General features: G+C 49.1%; 2 protein-coding genes across 6 annotated transcripts in view; both read left to right on the top strand.

The window, feature by feature from the left end:
* SUCO (SUN domain containing ossification factor) overlaps positions 1-2312 on the top strand; it is a 40928-nt gene extending 38616 nt beyond the window's left edge. For 4 of the 5 annotated variants that reach the window (XM_056355755.1, XM_056355756.1, XM_056355758.1 and 1 more), the window contains 2 exons: positions 144-199; positions 360-2312. In XM_056355755.1, coding sequence (XP_056211730.1) covers positions 144-199; positions 360-806 — 503 coding nt within the window. In that variant the 3' untranslated portion in view covers positions 807-2312. Of the gene's footprint in view, positions 1-143; positions 252-359 lie in introns of all 5 variants that reach the window. The other variant, XM_056355759.1, reaches the window with a different exon arrangement.
* Positions 2313-11659: 9347 nt separating this feature from the next.
* Positions 11660-16236, top strand: FASLG (Fas ligand). Its single transcript, XM_056356669.1, has 4 exons — positions 11660-12105; positions 12483-12528; positions 14366-14419; positions 14850-16236. The coding sequence occupies exons 1-4, from the start codon at positions 11725-11727 to the stop codon at positions 15242-15244; spliced, it is 876 nt and encodes a 291-aa protein (XP_056212644.1). The 5' UTR covers positions 11660-11724; the 3' UTR covers positions 15245-16236.
* The last annotated feature ends 3454 nt before the right edge of the window (positions 16237-19690 follow it).

The raw sequence follows: 19690 nt of genomic DNA, 5'->3' as shown, positions 1-19690 counted from the left end.
TGTTCATGGGTTGCGCCTCCCCTAACTTGTAACAGGAGCAAAACCTGTGTGACCAGTGGAATACTTTGTCATGCTTTTTTAGAATTGTGTCGCTTTCCAGATGGCAGCGTCAGACTGCTAAATTTGTGTTCCTTCTCTCGCAGTGGATCCGGAAGACCTGTACATTGTAGAACCCCTGAAGTTTTCCCCAGAGAAGAAGGTACGGTGGCTGCAGGGAGGGCAGGCTGGGCTGAGCATGTTTCTGCCGGCAGGTGACGCACGTCTTGGCTGCTCTCCCTTCCGCCGGTTCCTGGGCTTGGTTTTTACGCTTTGCTTGTCTTTCAGAACCTAACTGTTTCTCTTTTTACTTGTGGTTTCAGAAAAAGCGTTGTAAATACAAAAGCGAAAAAGTAGAGACTATTAAGCCAGCAACAGAGCCCCTGCCTCCAGTAGCCAACGGGGAAATTAAAGGAAGGAAGCCGTTTACAAACCAGAGGGACTTCTCTAACATTGGGGAAGTTTATCACTCTTCGTACAAGGGCCCTCCATCTGAAGGAAGCTCCGAAACGTCATCACAGTCTGAGGAATCCTATTTTTGTGGCATTTCAGCATGTACAAGCCTGTGCAATGGACAGACCCAAAAGACAAAAACTGAGAAGAGGGCTATAAAACGAAGACGGTCTAAGGTTTCAGACCAAGGGAAGCTCATAAAAACTCTGATACAGACTAAGTCAGGGTCAATGCCAAGCCTGCATGACATAATCAAAGGAAACAAAGATATAACAGTGGGAACACTTGGTGTCACGGCAGTTTCTGGACACATATAAAACTAGCTGAACTTCTCAAACAGGAGGGTGTTTGTTCGTTTGAGAACAGTCTGTGGTATTTTGTGGGAGGATAGTGGGAGACGAAGAGCTCAACTAATTGGAAAGTATTCAGAAATTTGGTTTCTGTCTTTTTAAATAGATGGGATTGTGTCAATCTTGGCTATAAGCTGCAGCTTTACAAGGCTGATAATTTCCTATGAGAACAGCTTGGGGGGAGGGAGGGCGGGGTTCATTTTATAAAGGTTTTTTTTCACAGTTCCTGGGGCAGAGATTTTTTGAAACCCAGTTTGTTGGGTGGAATAGGGATAAAAGCCTAATCCTCTTCCTTTAGCTTTGTTCCTATTTCTTGCACCTTCCCATATTTATGTGCCTTTTGTCTATTTATAATGCCACTGGAAGAGGGGAGATACAATTGTTTGTCATTTGATTTATTTTGTAATTTCTCTAGCTTTTTTTGAAGATGCAACACTACAGTGCTGTAAAGGGACGTGTTGGCCTTCAGCTGGACTCAGTAATGTGGACTGGATACTGTAAAAATACTAATCAGGTGGGCTTGCCTGACAAGACTTTTAGTTTTGCAAACTCATTTGAGGAAGATAACCTCTCTGGGGATGGTAATCGTTTTATTTCCACGTTCAGTTACATATCGGAGCTGTGGTCTGATGTACTAAATGAGTTACAGTGGCTCTTTGGGATTCCCTGTGTACCAGGGGATCTTAGGCTGATGAGTGCATTTGTTACCTAAATTGCCTGCTGTAGTTCTCTGAAGGAAGCGAATGGAGAAGGCTCACTGTTCCTTTGCCGAGAGGCTGGGGAAAAAGCTCAGCTGAAGAACGTGGGGGCAAACTGGTGTAGCTGGGCCCTTCTCCAGGCCAGCTCTGGATGTGTTGAGTTTGCAGAGCCTTGAAGTCTGACCAGTCAGGCTGGTTCACAGTGGGTATTTCAATAATGTTTGCTTTTGTATTGGCTAACAAATGTGCAGTGTTCGTATGGCTGGTGTTTTTCATATCCAAGTGTTTTTTTTATTTTGACTGTGATTGTGTATTTGGATACTATAGGATGTGTGATTGCTCAAACGTTGAGTGTGTATCTGAGTGAGTGGAACAAAAGGTTATTCCTTTTGACAGGTGTTACAGGTTCATGTTGTAAAAAATAAGTTAACTTATTGAGCACTTTTAGTGGTACCCTTTTTAACAGATCTAATGCCTTTCCTGGGTATTGTATGTAATGTGACTTATTTAAAGCCTTTGGTTTTTTTGCTGCTTTCTTGTTAGTTTATGAATATTTTAAGATTATGTACTTTTGGAGTTGATCTGCACAATTAGCCAGTCAGAGCACATGAACCAGACGTGTTGATCGTGGATTTGGAAGAATTTTAAACCTGGATGAAGAAAATACCACCTGAGTGCAGCATACGATGTTGTGGAACAAGAGTATGTAACTACAGAGCTGTAGTGCCATTAGAAACTGTGAATTTCCAAATAAATCTGAACACTTTGTCTTTAATTTGCTGGCATTTTTCCTTTTGAAAATGAAACTTGTGGCTTGAACTCTTTGAGAAGGACTAGGCTTTAAATTTCAGTCCAGGGCTAGAACTGGGGTCCTTGGTACCATAGTAAGGAGTTCATAAACTCATTTGTCAGGCTAGATGGGTTTGTCTAGTTAAAAAAAAGAAAAGGGGGGGTGGGGTGGGGGAAGGGAGGCTGAAGGCTGAGTGGTGCTTTGAAAGTTCAGCAATCGTGGCCATGTAAAACTGCTAGAAAAGTTTCCAGTGGTGTCAGTTCACTTCATCAGGAGCATCCTTAAGAGGCGGTAGCTTCCTGTGAGAATGCCTGCATGGAATTACCACTTGGTACTTGGAGCTAGGGTTTATGAGGGATATAAAAGGCCGTTAAAAGAAAATGTTAGATAGTCATTTATCATTCCAAACCACAGTTTTTCAGTTTGAAGTTTCCCCCTGACTGGTCCCTTCCTCCGAACTTATTTCTAGCAAGCACAGCAGTGCCGTGTGCAGCCACACACCAACCTCACCAGCTGTCCAGCATTTACTTCTAGTCTCAAATGAGACCTCTCTGGCACTAACTTCTTGCTTGAACGTCTCAAGACTCTCCACTTCATACTGCTGTGATTTAAAAACAACTGAATGTGTGGGGTTTGCCAGGGGTGTGTGGGGTGTGTGCTTGTGGGCTTTTTTTATTTACTGGCCTTCCTTTTGATATGTCGCTTGTAGGGAGCAGGCTTTTCTTTACTGCCCTGGCGATCGCTGAGCTGTTCTTGTCAGTAACGGTCAGCTGAAGCTGGATGTGACCGAATTCTTGAAACGGCCCATCTTCACTGTTTGGTTATAAACTAAAGGCTGGCAGAGCTGTAATATGCTGTTAGATGTAGAACGAGGCCAAATGCATCTGATGCAATAGGCAGGCAATAAATGTCTCTCACAGGGGGAGGTTAGTTTTGCTTGGCTCTGTCTGGCCTGTAAGCATCAGCTGAAAGCAAATCTGGTTGTGAAGCTAAAGTTAATGAACTTAAACTGAAGATAGTGGTGGTGATACGTATTTATCAAAGGCACAGTGTGAGCATACAGCTCTGGGGTGTAGAAGGTTGCCTTTCCTGGGAGCAGCAGTTCTGTGGATGGCCAGAAACATTCTTCTTCATCCTTTTCTGTTTTGCTATAATGGGCAGCTTTGTACTTTGTCCCGCATACACTTGCTTCCTAAATGGGATTACCCCACAGCATTGGTGAGCAATCCTTGAAGATCACTTGGAAATTGTGATTTCCAGTCAAGTTAGTCGATTAACAGTCGAGGAGTTAGCAGCGCTCCTTGGTTGCAAGGAGTATGTATTGTGTGTGTTTAGAAGTGTTCACGTATACATTCCTGCTCTCTTAGGAAGGTGACACTTAGCCATGGACTGAAACGCCTTTTTGCTGCTCCTGATACCAAGATCTAATGTATAAAACAGATTGTTAAGTCCGAGTAGGTTGTGCATGTTTAGATCTAAGCATGCGTTCAAACTTCAGGTGTGAAACTAAATGCCTTCTGAAACAGTCCTCTAATACCATACTCTCTCTATATATTTTAAACACGGGGCATGACTTGGATCTAAGGAGCTGCTGCATTCTGTAGAAAAATATACATGATAAAGCTTGTCTTGTACTGAACACCTAGGAAACATGCCGTGGGGATAATGCATATCCTAAACGGACAGAGCAGGGCTCTCTGGTGAGGCCATGGCTTGAGGCCATGCGGCTTCCAGTTCATGCCGGAGATGCGGCAGATGCCGCAGGCAGTAGATAACGTGGGGCGGCCAGAAGCTCTTCTTACTCAGGCTCCCGTGTTTCAAGACTGTCTTGAGAATGCCGCAGAGCATTCCCACTTCTGAAAGTGACCCCAAAAAATCGATGTAAAGGATAAATGATGTCATGGGCTGTGTAGGCTCACTTTCTGGAAAGCTGCTTACCGTTCCTAAGAAATGCTGCCTCTGGGCTCTGAGTCAACAGGAGCTGGTGTGAATTCAGCTGGTGTGGTGGGGAGCAAAGGCATTGCAGGCAGTGCAGACTTCTCTAGTATTTTAAGTATCTTGCTAACAGAAACTTTGGCCATGTGGTAAAAAATGTCAGCCCAGTTGTTTTGTGCCTGGTCAGCGGAGTTGTCTGTTCGCAGCAATGGCTCCTGCAAATAAAGCACATCTATCGCAGTCACCGCTGGTGCACGTTGGCCAAGGAGTGACTCTTGGAGTCCCCCAAGTACGTTACCAAACCATTTCAACTTTCCAGTCAAAGCACAGGTGATGCTTCAGCTGCTGGGAAAGCTGGCATCTGAAGGAGGAACCTACGGAGCTCTTGCAAACCTGAGTGTTCTGGCAATAAACTGGAGGCCAAACTGCAGCTTCTGCCTGCTGCTGCCTCACTGCTTTTAATTATTTGTAACCACTTTTTTTAAAAAAAAAAGTCTCTTAATATCAAGTTCTTATTGCTTAATATTGTTCTTTCATGTGGGCTCTTGAGTCATTTTTTTACTTCCAGTTTTATTGATGTCACACTGACTCTAGCTTTCATAACTTGACTCTTTGGTGAAATCAAGTTTCTCTCCAATCGGTCATCGTCTTTTTCCAGAGAGAATAGTTTCTAAGTTTGAACTCATAAATTTTGACAGATTCCTGCAGTGATGTGGATGTTTAAAGGGAGGGCCTCGTCCATCTTGTGACCTTGCATAAATAAGGTTGGACAGTTCTGGGTGTAAAATGCCAGGAAGCCAGATGTGCATGCAGCAGTGAGCTGGCGTCCTGGCAGCCCTTGGGCAGGTCCTCAGGTCAAAAATCATTTAACACGAAGGTTTCTATGGGAGGATAGTCGCAAACATAGGCATTGTGTAAGGGAATCACTAGCTGTGTTTGCCAAAATAAGGTATTTAGGTTATATCCATTAAGCATCAGAGTAGAAACCAGGTATTTTTAAAATACATGTACTCCACCAGCCGTGCAGTACTTGGCAAGTTGGAGAGCTCGGTGTGAAGTGTCTTTGTGTGGCTTCTGCTTTTGCCAAGTTAGTGTGAGATGAACCAAGACGGAACAGCTTAGCAGCTTCGCTTCAGCACAGGCATGTTCTGCTTCGTTTGGAACAATTAAAGTGTAGAGCCCTGACCACAAAGTGCGGGGGGTGGGGTGGGGGGTGTCTCATCTGGAAACCCTGAGTGTCAAACAGCATCAGGTGCTGCTGGGGATGTTACTGGGGTTTGTAACAGCTCGAGAAGAATTAGTGTTCCCAGAGCTCATCTAGATAAAATACGTTAGCTTTAGGAAAGCGAAACTCATGAATATTACATGCATATCCCTTCTCTAATTTAAGAATAGTCATTTTAAAAGAAGCTGCCAAGGAGCTTTCTGCTGCCTTAGTGTGCTGGTTCCTGTGGGGTACACGGCCCGGGAGCTGCAGATGGCCTTGCCCGTGCTGCTTTTTGTTAGACTCGCTCATTAAGTCACAAATCAGAGGTAATGTCTTTTGGTAGGGAATGAAGTTAATGCTGCGCTTCATGGACCTAGAAATGGAAAGAAAATGTTTTCCATCTCGAGGTTTGTGTTTTCCCTTTGTTAGATGTGGCAGTGAGCCTGCAGCCAGCTGCTGCGCCCTCTGAACTGGCAGCAAAGAAGAATCTTTGTGACTTCCCCCCCCCCCCCCCCCCCCAAAAAAAAAAAAAAATAACTCTAAGCAGCTAATGAATATCTTCTCTTAGTTGTAATTTGATGTGGTTACTGCTGGAATGTCAAGGTTGTGTTTGTTGCCCGCGAAACCACCTGTAGCTCAAAGGTAAATCCCAGGAAAGTCAGCTGAAGGTCCCTTGGGATTTTGGGAAGTCAGCTGGTGTGGGTCTCTGTGTCATGGGGCTCGTGTGATGCGATGGGCACGCCTGGTGTGGGGGTCTCTAGATGCCAAACTGATGCCATAGGGTCTGGGTTTCTTCAGTGACACAGAGCTGAGCTGTGATCCTGGTGAGACTTGGTAAGGATCTCAAAGTAGATCTTGGGAGCATGTGTGTGATTAGGCACTTTTTGTTTGTTCATTTTCGTTTTTTTTTTTTTTAATAAGCTAAGAACGGCTTCTCCCAAGAAGGAATAAAATTGTCAGATACTGACTAGGTCACGCTGGCCAGCAGGGGCAGTTGGCATCTTGCGGGGCCAAGGCTGGTGGCACTGGCAGCCTGGGCAGGGCATGGGTCCTGCTGAAGGGCTGGGCAACGCAGTTTTTGGCTGTCACTGGGGCGGACGGAAACTCAGCATCTGCACATTCACTGTGGTCTTCCTCGCAACCCCTGAGCAGCCACGACGCCTTGTTCCATATTCTCATGTGGCTGAGCTGTGGTACGGCACAAAATGACCTGCTTCTCTCTTCCTCAGATGTTTGAACAATAGATCCCATTACCTCACAACCACTGTACCTCGTTTCCTTACTCCTATTACAGACACAAAAGAAATAAAATCTCACTTTTCTTTCAATTCTTCTTTTTCTCAGCTGCTTTGGTTCCTTCCCTGCTTGGATGCTCTCCTGCCTCAGGTCAGAGCCCTCTATCTCTTCTGCTGAACCCCCGGCTGCTGCTGGCTCATTGGCATCACGGTGAAAAAGAGCAGCGGGCACCCTGCTGACTGGAAGAGGCCCACGTTACTGCAACGCCAGGCCAGAGCTGTTAGAAATGGATTTTGCAACCTGCTCTTGAGTATGGATATGTGAATGTCTCCCTCACGAGCTGTTGGCACCAAGACACGGCTTTACATGTGCTGCAAATGTTTCTAGCAAAGACAGCAGTTGTTGAGGAAATGAATAGCGTCACCCTTGTCTGGGAAACTGAACTGTTAAAAAAAATGTAATAAAGAAATGACAGTAAGATGTCAGCACTTGCTGCAAAGGCTGGGTGGGTCGTGGTGTCTGCAGTGTCCCTCGCAGGCTGCGGTGGATGGAGCTCCTGCTGCCTTTGGGGGCAGCTCTCACAAGCATCCTTCCCAGTGTTCAGTCAAAAATCTGTGTCTTTTGTGCAAACTCCTTTAGCTGTGGCTCCCTGGGAAGGATTTTTCTGTGAGATTCAAGAGACCTTGTGCTGCCAGAAATCATCCCTCTTTATACAGGTTTTTCACACGCTGTCCCCCCGTCCCCCCCCTGCCCATTTGCTCTTGGATGGGCCAAGCTGAACGCACGTTCTTTGCTTTCCTGCAGTTATTGCAACTTCTCCCTGAGCCCCTCTGAAGTTGAACGTCAGCTTGCAGCGTGGGGGCTGGGACTGCCTGTGGCTGCCTGGTGCTGCACGTGAGCTCACGCCTGCGGGAGCCCCTGGGCATTCCCTGCTGGAGGCTCCTGTCTGGCTGGGAAGCCTCTCTGTCAGCGTCAGGACTGTGCTTTCTTTCTAGGATGTTATTTTCTATTTAAAGAGTTTGATCTGCAGTTCTTGTTTCCACACTTGTGTTCTTCTGATTCAGTTCTCTGTCCTCGTGGTTGCTTAGGATCTCTTACCAGTTATTTTCATCTGCAAAATGACTGGTGTAATATTTTGGCTTGGTTTTCTCCAGATCTGTGGTATAGGGGTTGAGATAGCACTGCATTGAGGATGATCCCGATGGAAAACCTGAAGCCTTGTCCTGGACACGGTGCTCTCTGTTACTCTGCCCACCGCCCCCAGCAGCGAGCATTAACGGGTGCCTTCTCTGCCAGCTGTGGCCGACCCTCACTGGGTTTGCAGCCGTCGCCTCTCCTGGCCCTGACGGCACGGTTTGACCCAGGACCCTGAAAGGCTGCCGAGGCTGTCAGTATCTCAGGGTGATGTTTTGGATCTTGTTTTTTGAATGCAAAATGACTCTCAGCTCCTTCAGTTGTCGGGTGTGATATATGCAGCCCTGTGGGCTTTCAATACTTGCTTTTTAGCATTTCCACTTGCCACTGGTGTAATAGGAAATATTTGTTAATTACTTTCAGCCACCTATCTGACTCCGTCCAGAACCTGATGAGAGCTTCTCCTACACAGTGGTTCACACTTACAGCTTTTTTAAAATTTTATTTTCTGTCAAGTATTAGCTCTAGATCATAGTTCAACTCCTGCTTTGATTGATGTACCTCAAGCAGGTCATCCTTTTGTCCTTAAATCTGCTGACAAAACTTGTAGCTGCTAGCTGATTCTCTTTGCTGTCAACATAAACTTTAGTGTATAGTGTGTATTATTAATGAGAACTCTCCCCTCTCCCCTGGAGGCGGGGTGGAGGGGGTTCTTTGGAGTAAATCTGTCTAAATATGGCTTGGTTTTTGTTGGTGTTGGTGAAGGGGATCGATTCTCTGATAAAGGGTGTAGAAGGTGTTTCCATTTGAAACTATTCCATCCTGTTCCAATGACGTAATGAAGCTGCTGAAAACAGAGCGTGGATCTGGCAGAGGGAGACAGGGAGGCAGAGAGACAAATCTGACACCGCTCCTGTCCCCCTTATGCCTTCCTTTCCTTCCCAGCTGTCCTTGCCCCATGTTTTAGGAGACCTCAACCTTGTCCAAATTCTGTTTCCAGGCCTTTTAGCGAAATAGATTCACATGACTTAAGTGCCTACCTCCAGCAAACTGTCCCGCTGTTATTTCAAAAGCCCTGTTAATATCTGGTGCTTGAGCAGCAGGAGGCCAGCAGAATGCGGAGCCTGCAGGCACCACGACGTGCTCCACGGCACAGCCCTGCCTGCCACTGCCTTCCAGCACGTATCCTCTTGGTGAGCCCTGAAGGTGGTGACAGGGGAAAGGAGGAGCGTGACAGCAGGACCAGTTCAGTAGGCTGTGCACCAAAAATGATCCTTTGATGGTAAAATAGCCCCAGTCTCTGACTTGCTGCAGTGTGGCCTATCAGCGGGCTCTTGAGCCAAGCACCTGAAAGAGAAGATGCAGCAGATGTGGCTGAAATGGCTTTCATTGGATTTGTCGTCTCTCCTTCTCACCCACCCATAAAAAAGCATCTTTGTGAAAATAGGAAGCAGTGGGTGAGAAATAAGTACGCTTCTGACATTTAAGGGAGGCTGCTACTGTGCCCGCAACCCCACCAAGACAAGCTGTCTGCATAAAACACAGTCGGTGTCAGAAAAAACTTGAGAGTGGGTCCTCTCTGGGCAAAGCTGCGTGCTCGATGACTTTTGACATGCTTGTTGGCAATGCCTCCAACTTCAAGGAACTCCGGGACTTCAGGTGCTGCTCCCTGAGCTGCCACGTTCCACAGCAGTTGTATGGGTCACAGAGGGCGTTAAAGAAATGGGAGCTCCCCAACACCCCTGTCTGTGTTGTGAAGTGCCATGGGTGCACTGTGCTGACTGCCCCAAGGGCAAGGCAGCGCGGGCACCAGCTGCTGGGCGAGGGGTGTGAGCAGGTGCCAAGTATCATCGCGCGTGGCTCTGGAGCCCGCGGTGGCAGCAGGGCTGGGGTGCTGCACAGGCTGCGCAGTGGGCAGTGTGCTGGCAGGAGATGCTTGCCCAACCTCCCTGCTGCCTCTCCTGGCTCCCTGTGCCTTGGAGGCGTCTGTCCATGCCCAGCGCTGGCTGGCTGGCTGGAGTTCACCGTGTGTCATGGAGTGTGTAACGACCTTGTAATGATCTTTTGTATCTTCTATCTCTTGTAACGATCATAGGAGTGGATGGGGACCTGTCCTGGGCTGCCTGGGGAACGCATGCTGGGATGCAGAGAGTGGGGCTGAGTGAGGGTAGGCATTGCCAGGCTTGAACTGCTGGACCTGGATTTGTGTTGCTTTTGTCTTTTATGTCAGAAACCTAGAAGGACGAGGAAGAGCCAGGTGGGTTGCTGAAAGCTCTCATGCTGTGGATCACTGCTGCGGCAAATGGCTGTGGTGAACATCTTCAAAAAGCAGCGGGGTGGCTGGTGGTGCAGGCAAGGCTTTGAGGACACATCTGACTTATTGGTGTGGTTGGAGGCAAAGCTGAGCCGTTGCTTTGGAGAAACAAGTGTGTGTGTGTTGCTACAGCATGCTGTTCTCAGACCCCAGTTTTGATGTTCAAGATCAAAACCTGCGTGTCGGGGTCGCTTCCTTCAGCCACAGAGGAGATGAATCTCCAGTCTGTTCTTGATTAAGCATTTGGTGTTTCCTTTTTTTTAAACACTATCCCATATAAATACATGCTTCAACATAGGTCTGTAAAGTAGAAGAGCAAACTACTGTTTATAATTGCTTGTGTGCACCTGTAAATCTGTGGAGGAAATCTCATTGCCACTGCTTAGGAATCTGCATTCAATGAGGAATGGAAATTGAGAAATTGGCTGTTAAGGAATGGAAATGTCCCTGTGTCTCCTCATTATGATTTTGTAACAAGCTCTTAAAAGTGTTGGATTTTGCAGCATGGCCCAAATTCTGCATCCTTTCTTGGAAGGCAAGAAAAAATCTACCAAGATGAGTAACACAGTGTCTACTCCAGGCTTTAATCACGTTACTCAGCCACGGTCAGGTCCTGGTGCGGTGCTCAGCATTGATCTGGAGAGATGATGAAAGAGCTCTTCCCTCTCTAAGGCTTCTTAGGTTAGGACTATTGGAGACAGTGTTTGCAAAGGTAAGAGGGGCAGCAGCAGCTGCCAGAAGAGCCTGCTTGTGCCCCACGGCACAGTGTGTTTCCCACGTTACAGCGTGCTGCCAGTTCAGCCTTAGTGGTGCCCCGCCGTGATGTTGTGTGGGTGGAAGCAGCCCACCGAGCCGCGCGCCCACCGAGCTGTGCCTGCCTGGGCTGCTAACGCTGAGGCAGCTCTGCTGAGCCTGCAGCACTGGCAGAGTCTTGCTCTTCTCGGCAGGGCTGGGCTGGGGTTTTATCACAGCGGAACAGTGTCTGTGACCGGAGTTCTGTGACTCAGGATCCATGGCCTATAGAGCAGCCAAGGAAAAGGTGGGATGAGCAATGGACAGCGGTCAGTGATCTGTCCCATGTGAAACGAAGCAATTCTCCAGCAGCCAGAGCTGTGCTTGGGGTCCAGTCCTCATCCTTCTGTGGAGGGGAGGAGTCCTCGGCTCTGCCTCTCCCCTCTCGCGCAGGATGCCGGAGGTGTTGTCATTCCTCTTGCTCTGTTTGTGGCCCCGTACGCCGCAGTGGAAAAGCAGCCGCCTCTGCCCGCGTGGGCTGCTGGAAAGGGTGGCTGGCCGGTGGGTGCGCGCTGGGCTGGTTACTCAGCCCCTGCCTGGCAGCGCAGCCCTTGGGTGCCCCACGGGTGCATGGCTGCTGAGCGCAGCCGCTTCCCCAGTGCAGTTTTGTGCGAGCAGGCCACTGCTGGGCTGGGCCCGCCGTGCGTGCGTCCTGCCTCAGCGGGGGAGGAGCAGGTGGCTACCCCCAGCTTGCCGCCGAGGGCGGAAGCATTTTGAGGTTTGCTGTTGATGCTTTCATTGAGCTGCAGCATCTGAGCTGGGGCTTCGCTGCCGGAGCGATGCAGGTGTATAAAGGCAGAGCTGGGTCTTCCCCCAGGGCTCAGTCGGGGGCAGCCCCGGCAGGCTTTGGCTGCCGTATGGAAGATCACACCAAGCCCATCCCGCTCCCGGCCATGCAGCAGAACTTGAACTACGTGTACCCCCAGGTCTTTTGGGTGGACGGCTGCACCAGTGCAAGTGCTTCCAGCCCCTCGGCACCCCCTGTCACTCCTTTCCCACCACCAGTACCTGACCGAAGGACAAAGCCAGGGCACAACAGGGAAAGGAGGAGCGTTGGCTTCCTGGTGATCTTCATGCTGATCCTGCTAGCCCTCACTGGAGTGGGGCTGAGTATGTTTCAGATCTTCCACCTGGAGAAGGAACTGGCTGAACTCAGAGAGGTGAGATCTGCTTGGCCGGTCACAAGATGCTCTGGGGAAACAGGATGAAAAGGAAAACTTAAAACTGGGTTTGAGATGCTTGGGGGGTGCAAAACTCCCCAAGGGGCAGGCTGGTGGCACCTAAATGTCTGTCACACCAGTGTAAGTGCGGCTGCTTGTTACTGTGCGGGACTGCTCTACTGGTGGCTGATAGATCTGGATGTCTTCATGTTGCCAAGTGCTGCGGGGGCTCTCTCCCTGTGTATCTCCTAGCACTCTGGAGGTCCCCATGAGCACACAGAATCAGCCACTGTCAAAGATAGTCCTTGGCTGCTTTACGTGATGCCCTTAAGGCTCTCACTCTGCTAAGATATCTTGTCACTCTTCTTTTTTGACAGTCTGCCAGCACTGAGCACATCCCTCCAGCTCTGGAGAAACTCATAGGTGAGTTGATATACGTAGAGAAGGAACTCCTCTGTGTCAGCTTGCAGGGATGCTCCTGTCAAACTCTTCCCTCTCCTAATCCCGGGGGCAAAGACAGGGTCGCAGCTTGATGCTCTGAGGTGCTGATTTCACTGGTTTCCCTGGAAAAAGAGCTTTATCTCTGGGGTGTGGGGATGGGGTCCTGCACCCTGCCTGCTGAGGTGGCAGCCACAGGTTCCTGGGACAAGGTGCCTCTCCCTTGGGGCCTCCCAGGCTGTGGGGCAGCGGTACCGGGGGGCTCTGCTGTAAGAGTGAGTTTCTGGATGTCCTAACATGCAGCAGCAATATGGAGGAGGAGATTGGAGATGGGCGCTGTATGTGTCACTGCGTTCTCTCCTTACCCTTCTAAGACTTCTGGGAGCTTGTGGAGGGTTCTGTGGTCTTTAGGGGTGGGGGATTCACGCCCACCCTTGAGAGCGCAACTTTTTTCTAAAATCTTTTGTTACAAGTCTCACTGTGGCCAAAACTAGTTGAGAAGAGTCTGATGATATGTGGGGTATCTTTCTTTGAGAAAAGTCCTTTCAGTGAAATCGAAACTTTCCACAAGAACCTGTTGAATTTTCTAAATTTCGTTTAGCAAAAACCCGAGAGTTTAAATTAGAGTGGAACAATTTAAAAATAATATTTTGAGCTTCTGAACTATTATTTTACTGTCTATGTTAGTATTATCAGCCAGTATTTAAAGACAGCCAAGTCTGAAAGCAATTTTCAGATTCCTTAACTATTTTTGCTAGATCTGAAGATTTTTATTTTTATTTTTATTCCCTTGAGGATTTTAGTTAGTAGGAAAGTTGATCTCTTTTCACATTTGTTCTCCTATTGAGTGAAAGCAAATTTGGAAATCGCAAAATTCTCTGGAAAGGACAGTCCTGGTTCCCATAAACTCCCATATCAATACATTTTGTCATCTGTTGCCTAGGGGAAGGGGAGCTGCCATTTTAACTGGCTGCTCAGTGCCCTGATCACAGGCTACTTTAGCAGTAGCTGAGCATAAGTCATAAATAATAACTCTGAACTTCTTGAGTGGGTTGGAGAATTAAACGAAGCCAGGGAAATAGTGTAAAGGAGAAAGGGGAGAGGCGGAGAAAATTCAGTTGGCTTGAAAAAAGAAAAGGCTGTTTCTAAAATTTGAGAATGTGATGCCTGGAAATAGATGCTGAGAAGAAGGGAAGGATGGAGTCCGATAGGATCCAAATGCCAAGTCACCGTAACTGGCCCATCTCTCCAGGGGGAACAGAACCCCCCAGGGAGGGCAGAATTTTCCCAGCTGTGCTTTGCCCTCTCTGAGGACAAGCTCTGCCTGGTCAGCAGGATGGTTTGCAGGTTTTTTCAAGTGCGATCTGGTTGTAAGGAGGGTTGGTACTCAGCTGACAGAAGCCCGCTGCCATGGGTACCTCTGGGGGCAATAGAGCAGGCTTATCTATGACGGGACATGAGACTTGGCATGGACCTGAGATGCTGGGTAAAGAGGCAGGTTTGTCCTTCTCCTACACCCTGAGTGAGAGGCCTCTGCTCAAGCTCACCAATCAAGCCATTGTAAGATGAAAGCTCTCCTTGCTCTTTCCCCTTGCTCTTCATCACATTTGGATCCTTTGCTGCAACTCTTCCTTTTTATCTCCTCCTCTTGCCCTGCAGTGTTTGCCCAAACACTGCTCTGCCTCGCTGCTCTAAGCCACATGCTTGTGTGCCCTGTGCTGCTCTGAATCTGCCCCTTTTCAACCCCTGGTTGGCTCCCTCTGCTCTCTGGGCTGCCTTCCCCATGGAGCACATGGCTAACGTCTTCCCCCTTTTTGTGCAGGGCAGAAGGAGCAGTCAATGGAAAAGGAAGCAAGGAAGGCAGCACACCTAACAGGTATGTGCTGGGAGGCGAGCGGGACTGGGGGTCGGGGGTAGAGCAGATGTGGCTGGACTGAGAGGGTGGCATGGTCGTAGCTGTGAGGAGCCCACCTCACACAGGCTTTCCTATTTTCCTTTGGTAACACGTGTGCTCTGACAGCGGGAAGTTATGCCACAGCTAAAATCTTCCCCTGGTTTAGGCTTTTCAGTGAGGGCTCTGTTTTGGGTTTGTGCGTGAGGCAGGTGGCTGTCACGAGTTGCTGGCGTTGGGCGAGGTGAAGGTGAGAGCTCCCACCAGCACGAGGTTGGGGCAGACTTCCCATGCTGCAGACCAGGGCCTGGAGAACAGTTGTCTTGTTGTGACAGGGGGTGTGACTTGAGGGGTAAGAAACCCCCATGCAACTGCTTGTACTTATCACGCTTTTTCCTCTTGATTTGGCTTCCAGGGAATCCAACCCAGCGGGACCTCCCTCTGGAGTGGGAACCCATCTCTGGGCATGCCTTCACCGACGGCATTCAGTACCATGAGCAGGGTCTCGTCGTCAATGAGACCGGCCTGTACTTCGTGTACTCCAACGTGCTCTTCCGAGGCAGCATCTGCAGCAGCCAGATGTTGACCCACATTGTCTACAAGAAAAACCCAACCTTGCCAGGCAGCCACGTGCTGATGGAGGACAAAGGCATCAACTACTGTACGGGCCAGAAAACATGGGCCCGGAAAAGCTACCTAGGGGCTTTATTCAAGCTCAGGAAGATGGACAGTTTGCACGTCAATGTGTCTAAAATCGCTCTGGTTAATTTTGAGGAGTCCAAGACATTCTTCGGCTTATTTAAGCTTTGAATGGGGCTGTTGGACCCCATACTAGGATGCATGAGGGGTTGAGTGCTGACTGAAGGCAGTGGCCAAGCTAGGGTCTTGCACCATGAAGCCCACCAAGAAGCCACGTCTTAGCCTTCAGTGGAAGAGGGCTCAAGCACCTGGTGAATGCTTGAAAGCAGTTCTCTGGGAAGCACCAGGGCTGTACTACACGAACCTGAAGAGAATTGCGCATTTTCCCCCTCTGGAAAAAACCAACAAACTGAAAATGTAGTGTGTTGAAGACCCTGTTGAAACTCACTACTTGCTACCTGAGAAGATGCTGGTGGCAGGAGACCCACAGGGTGTCATGGCCCTGGTGGACTTGGGCCAGCCAGTGGGTATTGAGGAGACCCCCTGAGGCAAGGCTGCTGGTACCTGGGCCGTGCCATGCCACACTGCAGGCAGCGGTGTGGAAATGAGTAGTCCGGAGTTCTCAGCTGCCTGCCCCGAGCCATGGCTGGCCACCCTGGCCAGGCATCTGGCACTGACTGCTGTACAACAGGCGCCCACCTGCTAGCTGGCGTGTTATGCGTGATATGTTCATTTTGTTAAGTTATCAACTGTTCCTGTCCCAGAAAATGTCCCCAAACCCCTTTATTTAACTCATCCTGACTGCCTTGCAAGGGATGTGCCAGAAGCACGGGTGCCATGAAGGGTGTCCCAACCCTGGAGAGAAACCCCTACTGCACTGTGGTGGTGGGGCTGGGGGGGGAGGCAATCTGCTGATGGGACCTGAACGACACAGAAGTGGAGGGCGGTGGGGCCAGAGATGAAAGCAGCAACTTCAACTCCCTTCCAGTCCTTTTGTTCCCCATGGATTCCCCACGGAGACTTGGTCTTGCCACCCCCTTTGTGGTGCAGGTAGAGGTGTGCTGGCCACCACCAATGGCATGGCTTCGGCTGGCCCCCTTGTCACAGGATATTCTCTCCTGAGCAAAACACAGATGGTAAATAAAGATATATTTTTATAGTAAGCAGCACTGTCCTCTCCTCATTTGGCACAGCAGGCTTCTGCAATGGTCAAAGCCCTGAAGGCCCCTGCGATCAGGCACCAGCACCCTGCTCCTTCTCCAGCAGCGTGGCAGAAATCCGGAAGCCTGACCCCACTTCACTGCCCGCTTGGCAGGGCACAGGCTGTCAGCCATGGAGTCCTGGGGGTCCAGCATCTAAACATCAGGGGATTTGGGGACCAGGGAGGTGTGATGTGGGCAATGCAGATCAGACATCCCAAGCCCAGTTTGGCCATCAGGATGCAGACTGATCTCAAAACACGGGCTGGAGCTTGAAGGGAAGAGCCAGACACTTGTTGCCAAGCAGAAGCACTGCCATCCCTGAAGGCACCGTGCTCCTCCTAGTGCCCTCTGGCCCCAGCAGCACTTCCCACGTGGCAGCTGAAAAGGAAGCTTTGGTGTTAAAAAAAAAGACATTATTTGCTCACTCTGTCTGGTCCATGGAGCATTTTTCTTGCACACATTAACCCCGAGGCTGTCTGCCACACTGCACACAAAGGCTGTGGCTGTGGTGTGTCAGCATGCATCTTTGCCTGTGATCCATCCTTCCTGCAGCTCTCCTGTTGGTCATGGTGAACCAGCACCTCTTCAGCAACCTGCAGCATTTATTTCCTTTTCCATGGTTTTGCTCTCGGCTCGGTAGCATGTGGCCTGTGGTTTGCTGTTGATTGCTTCAGGGAAACCTATTTCTTTGAAACTTGCAAGTGGACTGGCTACTGGTCCAGCCAGCATGAAGTGAACCTGCAGATGTCTGCTCAAACAGCTGTTGCTGCACTCAGCTATTTCCAGTGAATTTCTCAGGATGGAAAATGCCTCAAAAGGTCAGAGTTTAGGGACCATTTGGCTGGATCAGTGCTTTCTCACTGTCCTCACTCCCTCCCTGTATATCAGAGAGGCAAACCACACAGAGTGGCGATGGAGGTACTGGATCCAGACCCTGCCAGGGAAGCTGGAAGTTGCTATAACATCTTCTGATTGCTGTGCTGCATGTGGGGAGTGGGCATCTGTATTACACGTGCCTGCAGGCTTGCAGCTATTTCTGTAGCACAACTAGCAGAGCACATTGCATGCTTCCTTTCTTTACAGACAGGCAGCTTGGAGAGAGACAGGGCACTCGGTGCCCAGATGAAATGAGCGCTGAGGTTATGCTCTCCGCTAGTACTGTATTGGTGAAGGGTTGGAAAGCTCCCAAGGGTTTCTGTAAGTCAACACCCAGTAAGTCATCTCAGTTGTGAATGCAGCCTGCTCTGGGGGCAGGGTGCAGTAGTTGCTGTTCCTGCACATTGCGGGGGGGATGGCAGGGATCTGTTAGCCTTTTTATCTGAAATGCTAAAGGCAATGCAGACCTGCACATTTCAGAGACAGTGGCACAGTGGGGTGGACAGTCATGTTATAAAAAAAGCACTGGCATCTTCTGAGGCGGACAGAGCTGGCTTATCCTTGCAGGATAATGCTAGGTGCTGCTAGGCTTACTCCTGAATCAGAGCGCCCGTGTCTGTGTTGAGTCAGCGGCCCAGCTGCCTGTAAGTGTGTTTCTGCTTTGTGATCCCTTCCTCAAACATCGCTCTGAACTTCCCAGGGCAAATCCAGTGCTTGGCTTGTGGGCTCTGACTAAAGATTCAAAGTAAGGTCATGACAGGATTAGACAATTTCAAATTGCATAGAGTCGATTCATAGACTGCTTATGCCACAAAGGCTTTATTAAAGTAATCTGTTTATCTTGCTAATAAGCTCTTCATTTAGGTAAATACTTGCTTATTGTTACCATTAAATACTTAATATTTAATACTGAGGTTATTAATAGGTCTTGGACTATATATAAAGTTATTTAACAAAAATACTCCGATCGACATTTATTTTGAACTGATCAAGTATTTTATTCCCTCCTCAACAAGGGAAGGGCGTCTGCACTAGAAAGGATTTCCTAAGTCCATCGGCAGGGCTGGCCATTGTGATTTTTTTTTCTGTCTCAAGAAAAGTAAGTGACTCTTCCCTGCAGGTCCTGTTTCTGGGCTGCGGTGGTCTGAACTGACCTCCTCTCTCCTGATGGAGCAGCCTGGGCCGTGTGTGGAGGTACCCTAGGGTCTGGGCATCATGTAACAGGGCTTCAGAGAGACTCCTCTCTGTGGAGAACATGGCTGGAAAGAAGTGCCAAGCCCAGATCATCTGCTGGTAAGAGGTTTCTGGTCTTTTCCCTCTGCCTGGGGCTCTTCTGGGATTCACATCACTTTTTCCTAGGCACAGGCGTGCTTTGCTACACGATCCAGTTGAGGGACCTGCCCAGCGCTGAGCCAGTGGGCATGCTGCAGGCACACAGACAGCTCTCACGGTCAGCTGAACCCTTTCCAGGAGGTACCTGTGTGCTTGGGTGTGCAGCTGGCCAAATCAAGGCTCTGCATGACATACAAACATTTGTGCTGCTACCAAGTGCAGCGAGCTGCTTGATAGACATAGGGCCTCTTTTGTGGTTGATGTGTATCAGAGGCTGCGCCCCGTTTACCTACGGAAAGGGGAAGGCAGCATGCTAGTGTCTTAAAAATCTTGGGTTGGCTCAGTATGTACAGTAACCAAGCTGGAAGAAGGGGTTGCATTATAGAAAGGACAGTATGGATATGGTCATTGCTTATTCTACAGCAAAAGCACAATGGAAGCAAAGGGACACCCGCTGAGCTCTGACAGACACAGTATAAACAGAGCATGAGGCAGGATGAGCAATGAGCAGGGCTGATGTGCGATGGGTGCTGTTTCTCACAAATCTGTGGACGTGAGAAGTACTGTGCTGGCAAACAGTCCTGCCAGTGCCTGCTGCAGCTCCTTCCCTGGCAAAGAAACCCAGGTCAGGGGGAGAAACATCCCCTGGACAGGTATGGACAGCACCCCCTCTATCAATACTGCCTACTGCATCCTGGCTCTTTACCTATCCACAGTCACTCCTGATGGGGAAGGAGGTGAGTGGTGCACAGCAAAGCCCTGGAGGGCACCTGTAATGAAAGAGCAAAAGGAGCAGTTGCTGGTCTCCAGCTGATCCCCAGCATGGGCTGGTGCATCCGGGTGTCAGAGACAAGAAATGGAGCCACAGCATGGACGAGCGCTTGACAGGCTTGCTCAGATACACATCTTGGCTCAGAAACCTCACAGCTCAGCTGTAGTTAGATGGAACTGTCACTGTTGAGATGTGTTATATATGACTGTTGCTGTAGGGTGAGCATGAGTAAGAATGGAAGAGCTGATAGGTCTGAAGCCACTCAAATCCTGTGAGTTCAGGCAATGACCTTCTATTTGATCTGACAAGTTTCATTGTTGCTCTGGTTGGTTTTTTGGGGGTTGATTTTTTTGTTTGTTTGTTTTGTTTTGCTTATTCATTTACCTGAAGCCAGCCTTGGGCTTTCTAAGTTTCTGTTATGATATCTTCTGGGGT

The sequence above is a fragment of the Falco biarmicus genome, chromosome 11 (genome assembly GCF_023638135.1).
Source record: "Falco biarmicus isolate bFalBia1 chromosome 11, bFalBia1.pri, whole genome shotgun sequence".
Classification (NCBI taxonomy): Eukaryota; Metazoa; Chordata; class Aves; order Falconiformes; family Falconidae; genus Falco; species Falco biarmicus.
The sequence above is the reverse complement of the archived record's forward strand: the minus strand, read 5'-3'. Positions and strand labels throughout refer to the sequence as shown.

What these genes read in the sequence shown, in the direction of transcription:
- FASLG (XM_056356669.1), top strand. Translation starts at nt 11,725, where the DNA reads ATGCAGGTGTATAAAGGCAGAGCTGGGTCTTCCCCCAGGGCTCAGTCG. An exon ending in AGCTCTGGAGAAACTCATAG is followed by an intron (nt 12,529 to 14,365) that starts GTGAGTTGATAT and finishes CTTTTTGTGCAG; the next exon opens with GGCAGAAGGAGCAGTCAATG. An exon ending in GAAGGCAGCACACCTAACAG is followed by an intron (nt 14,420 to 14,849) that starts GTATGTGCTGGG and finishes TTTGGCTTCCAG; the next exon opens with GGAATCCAACCCAGCGGGAC.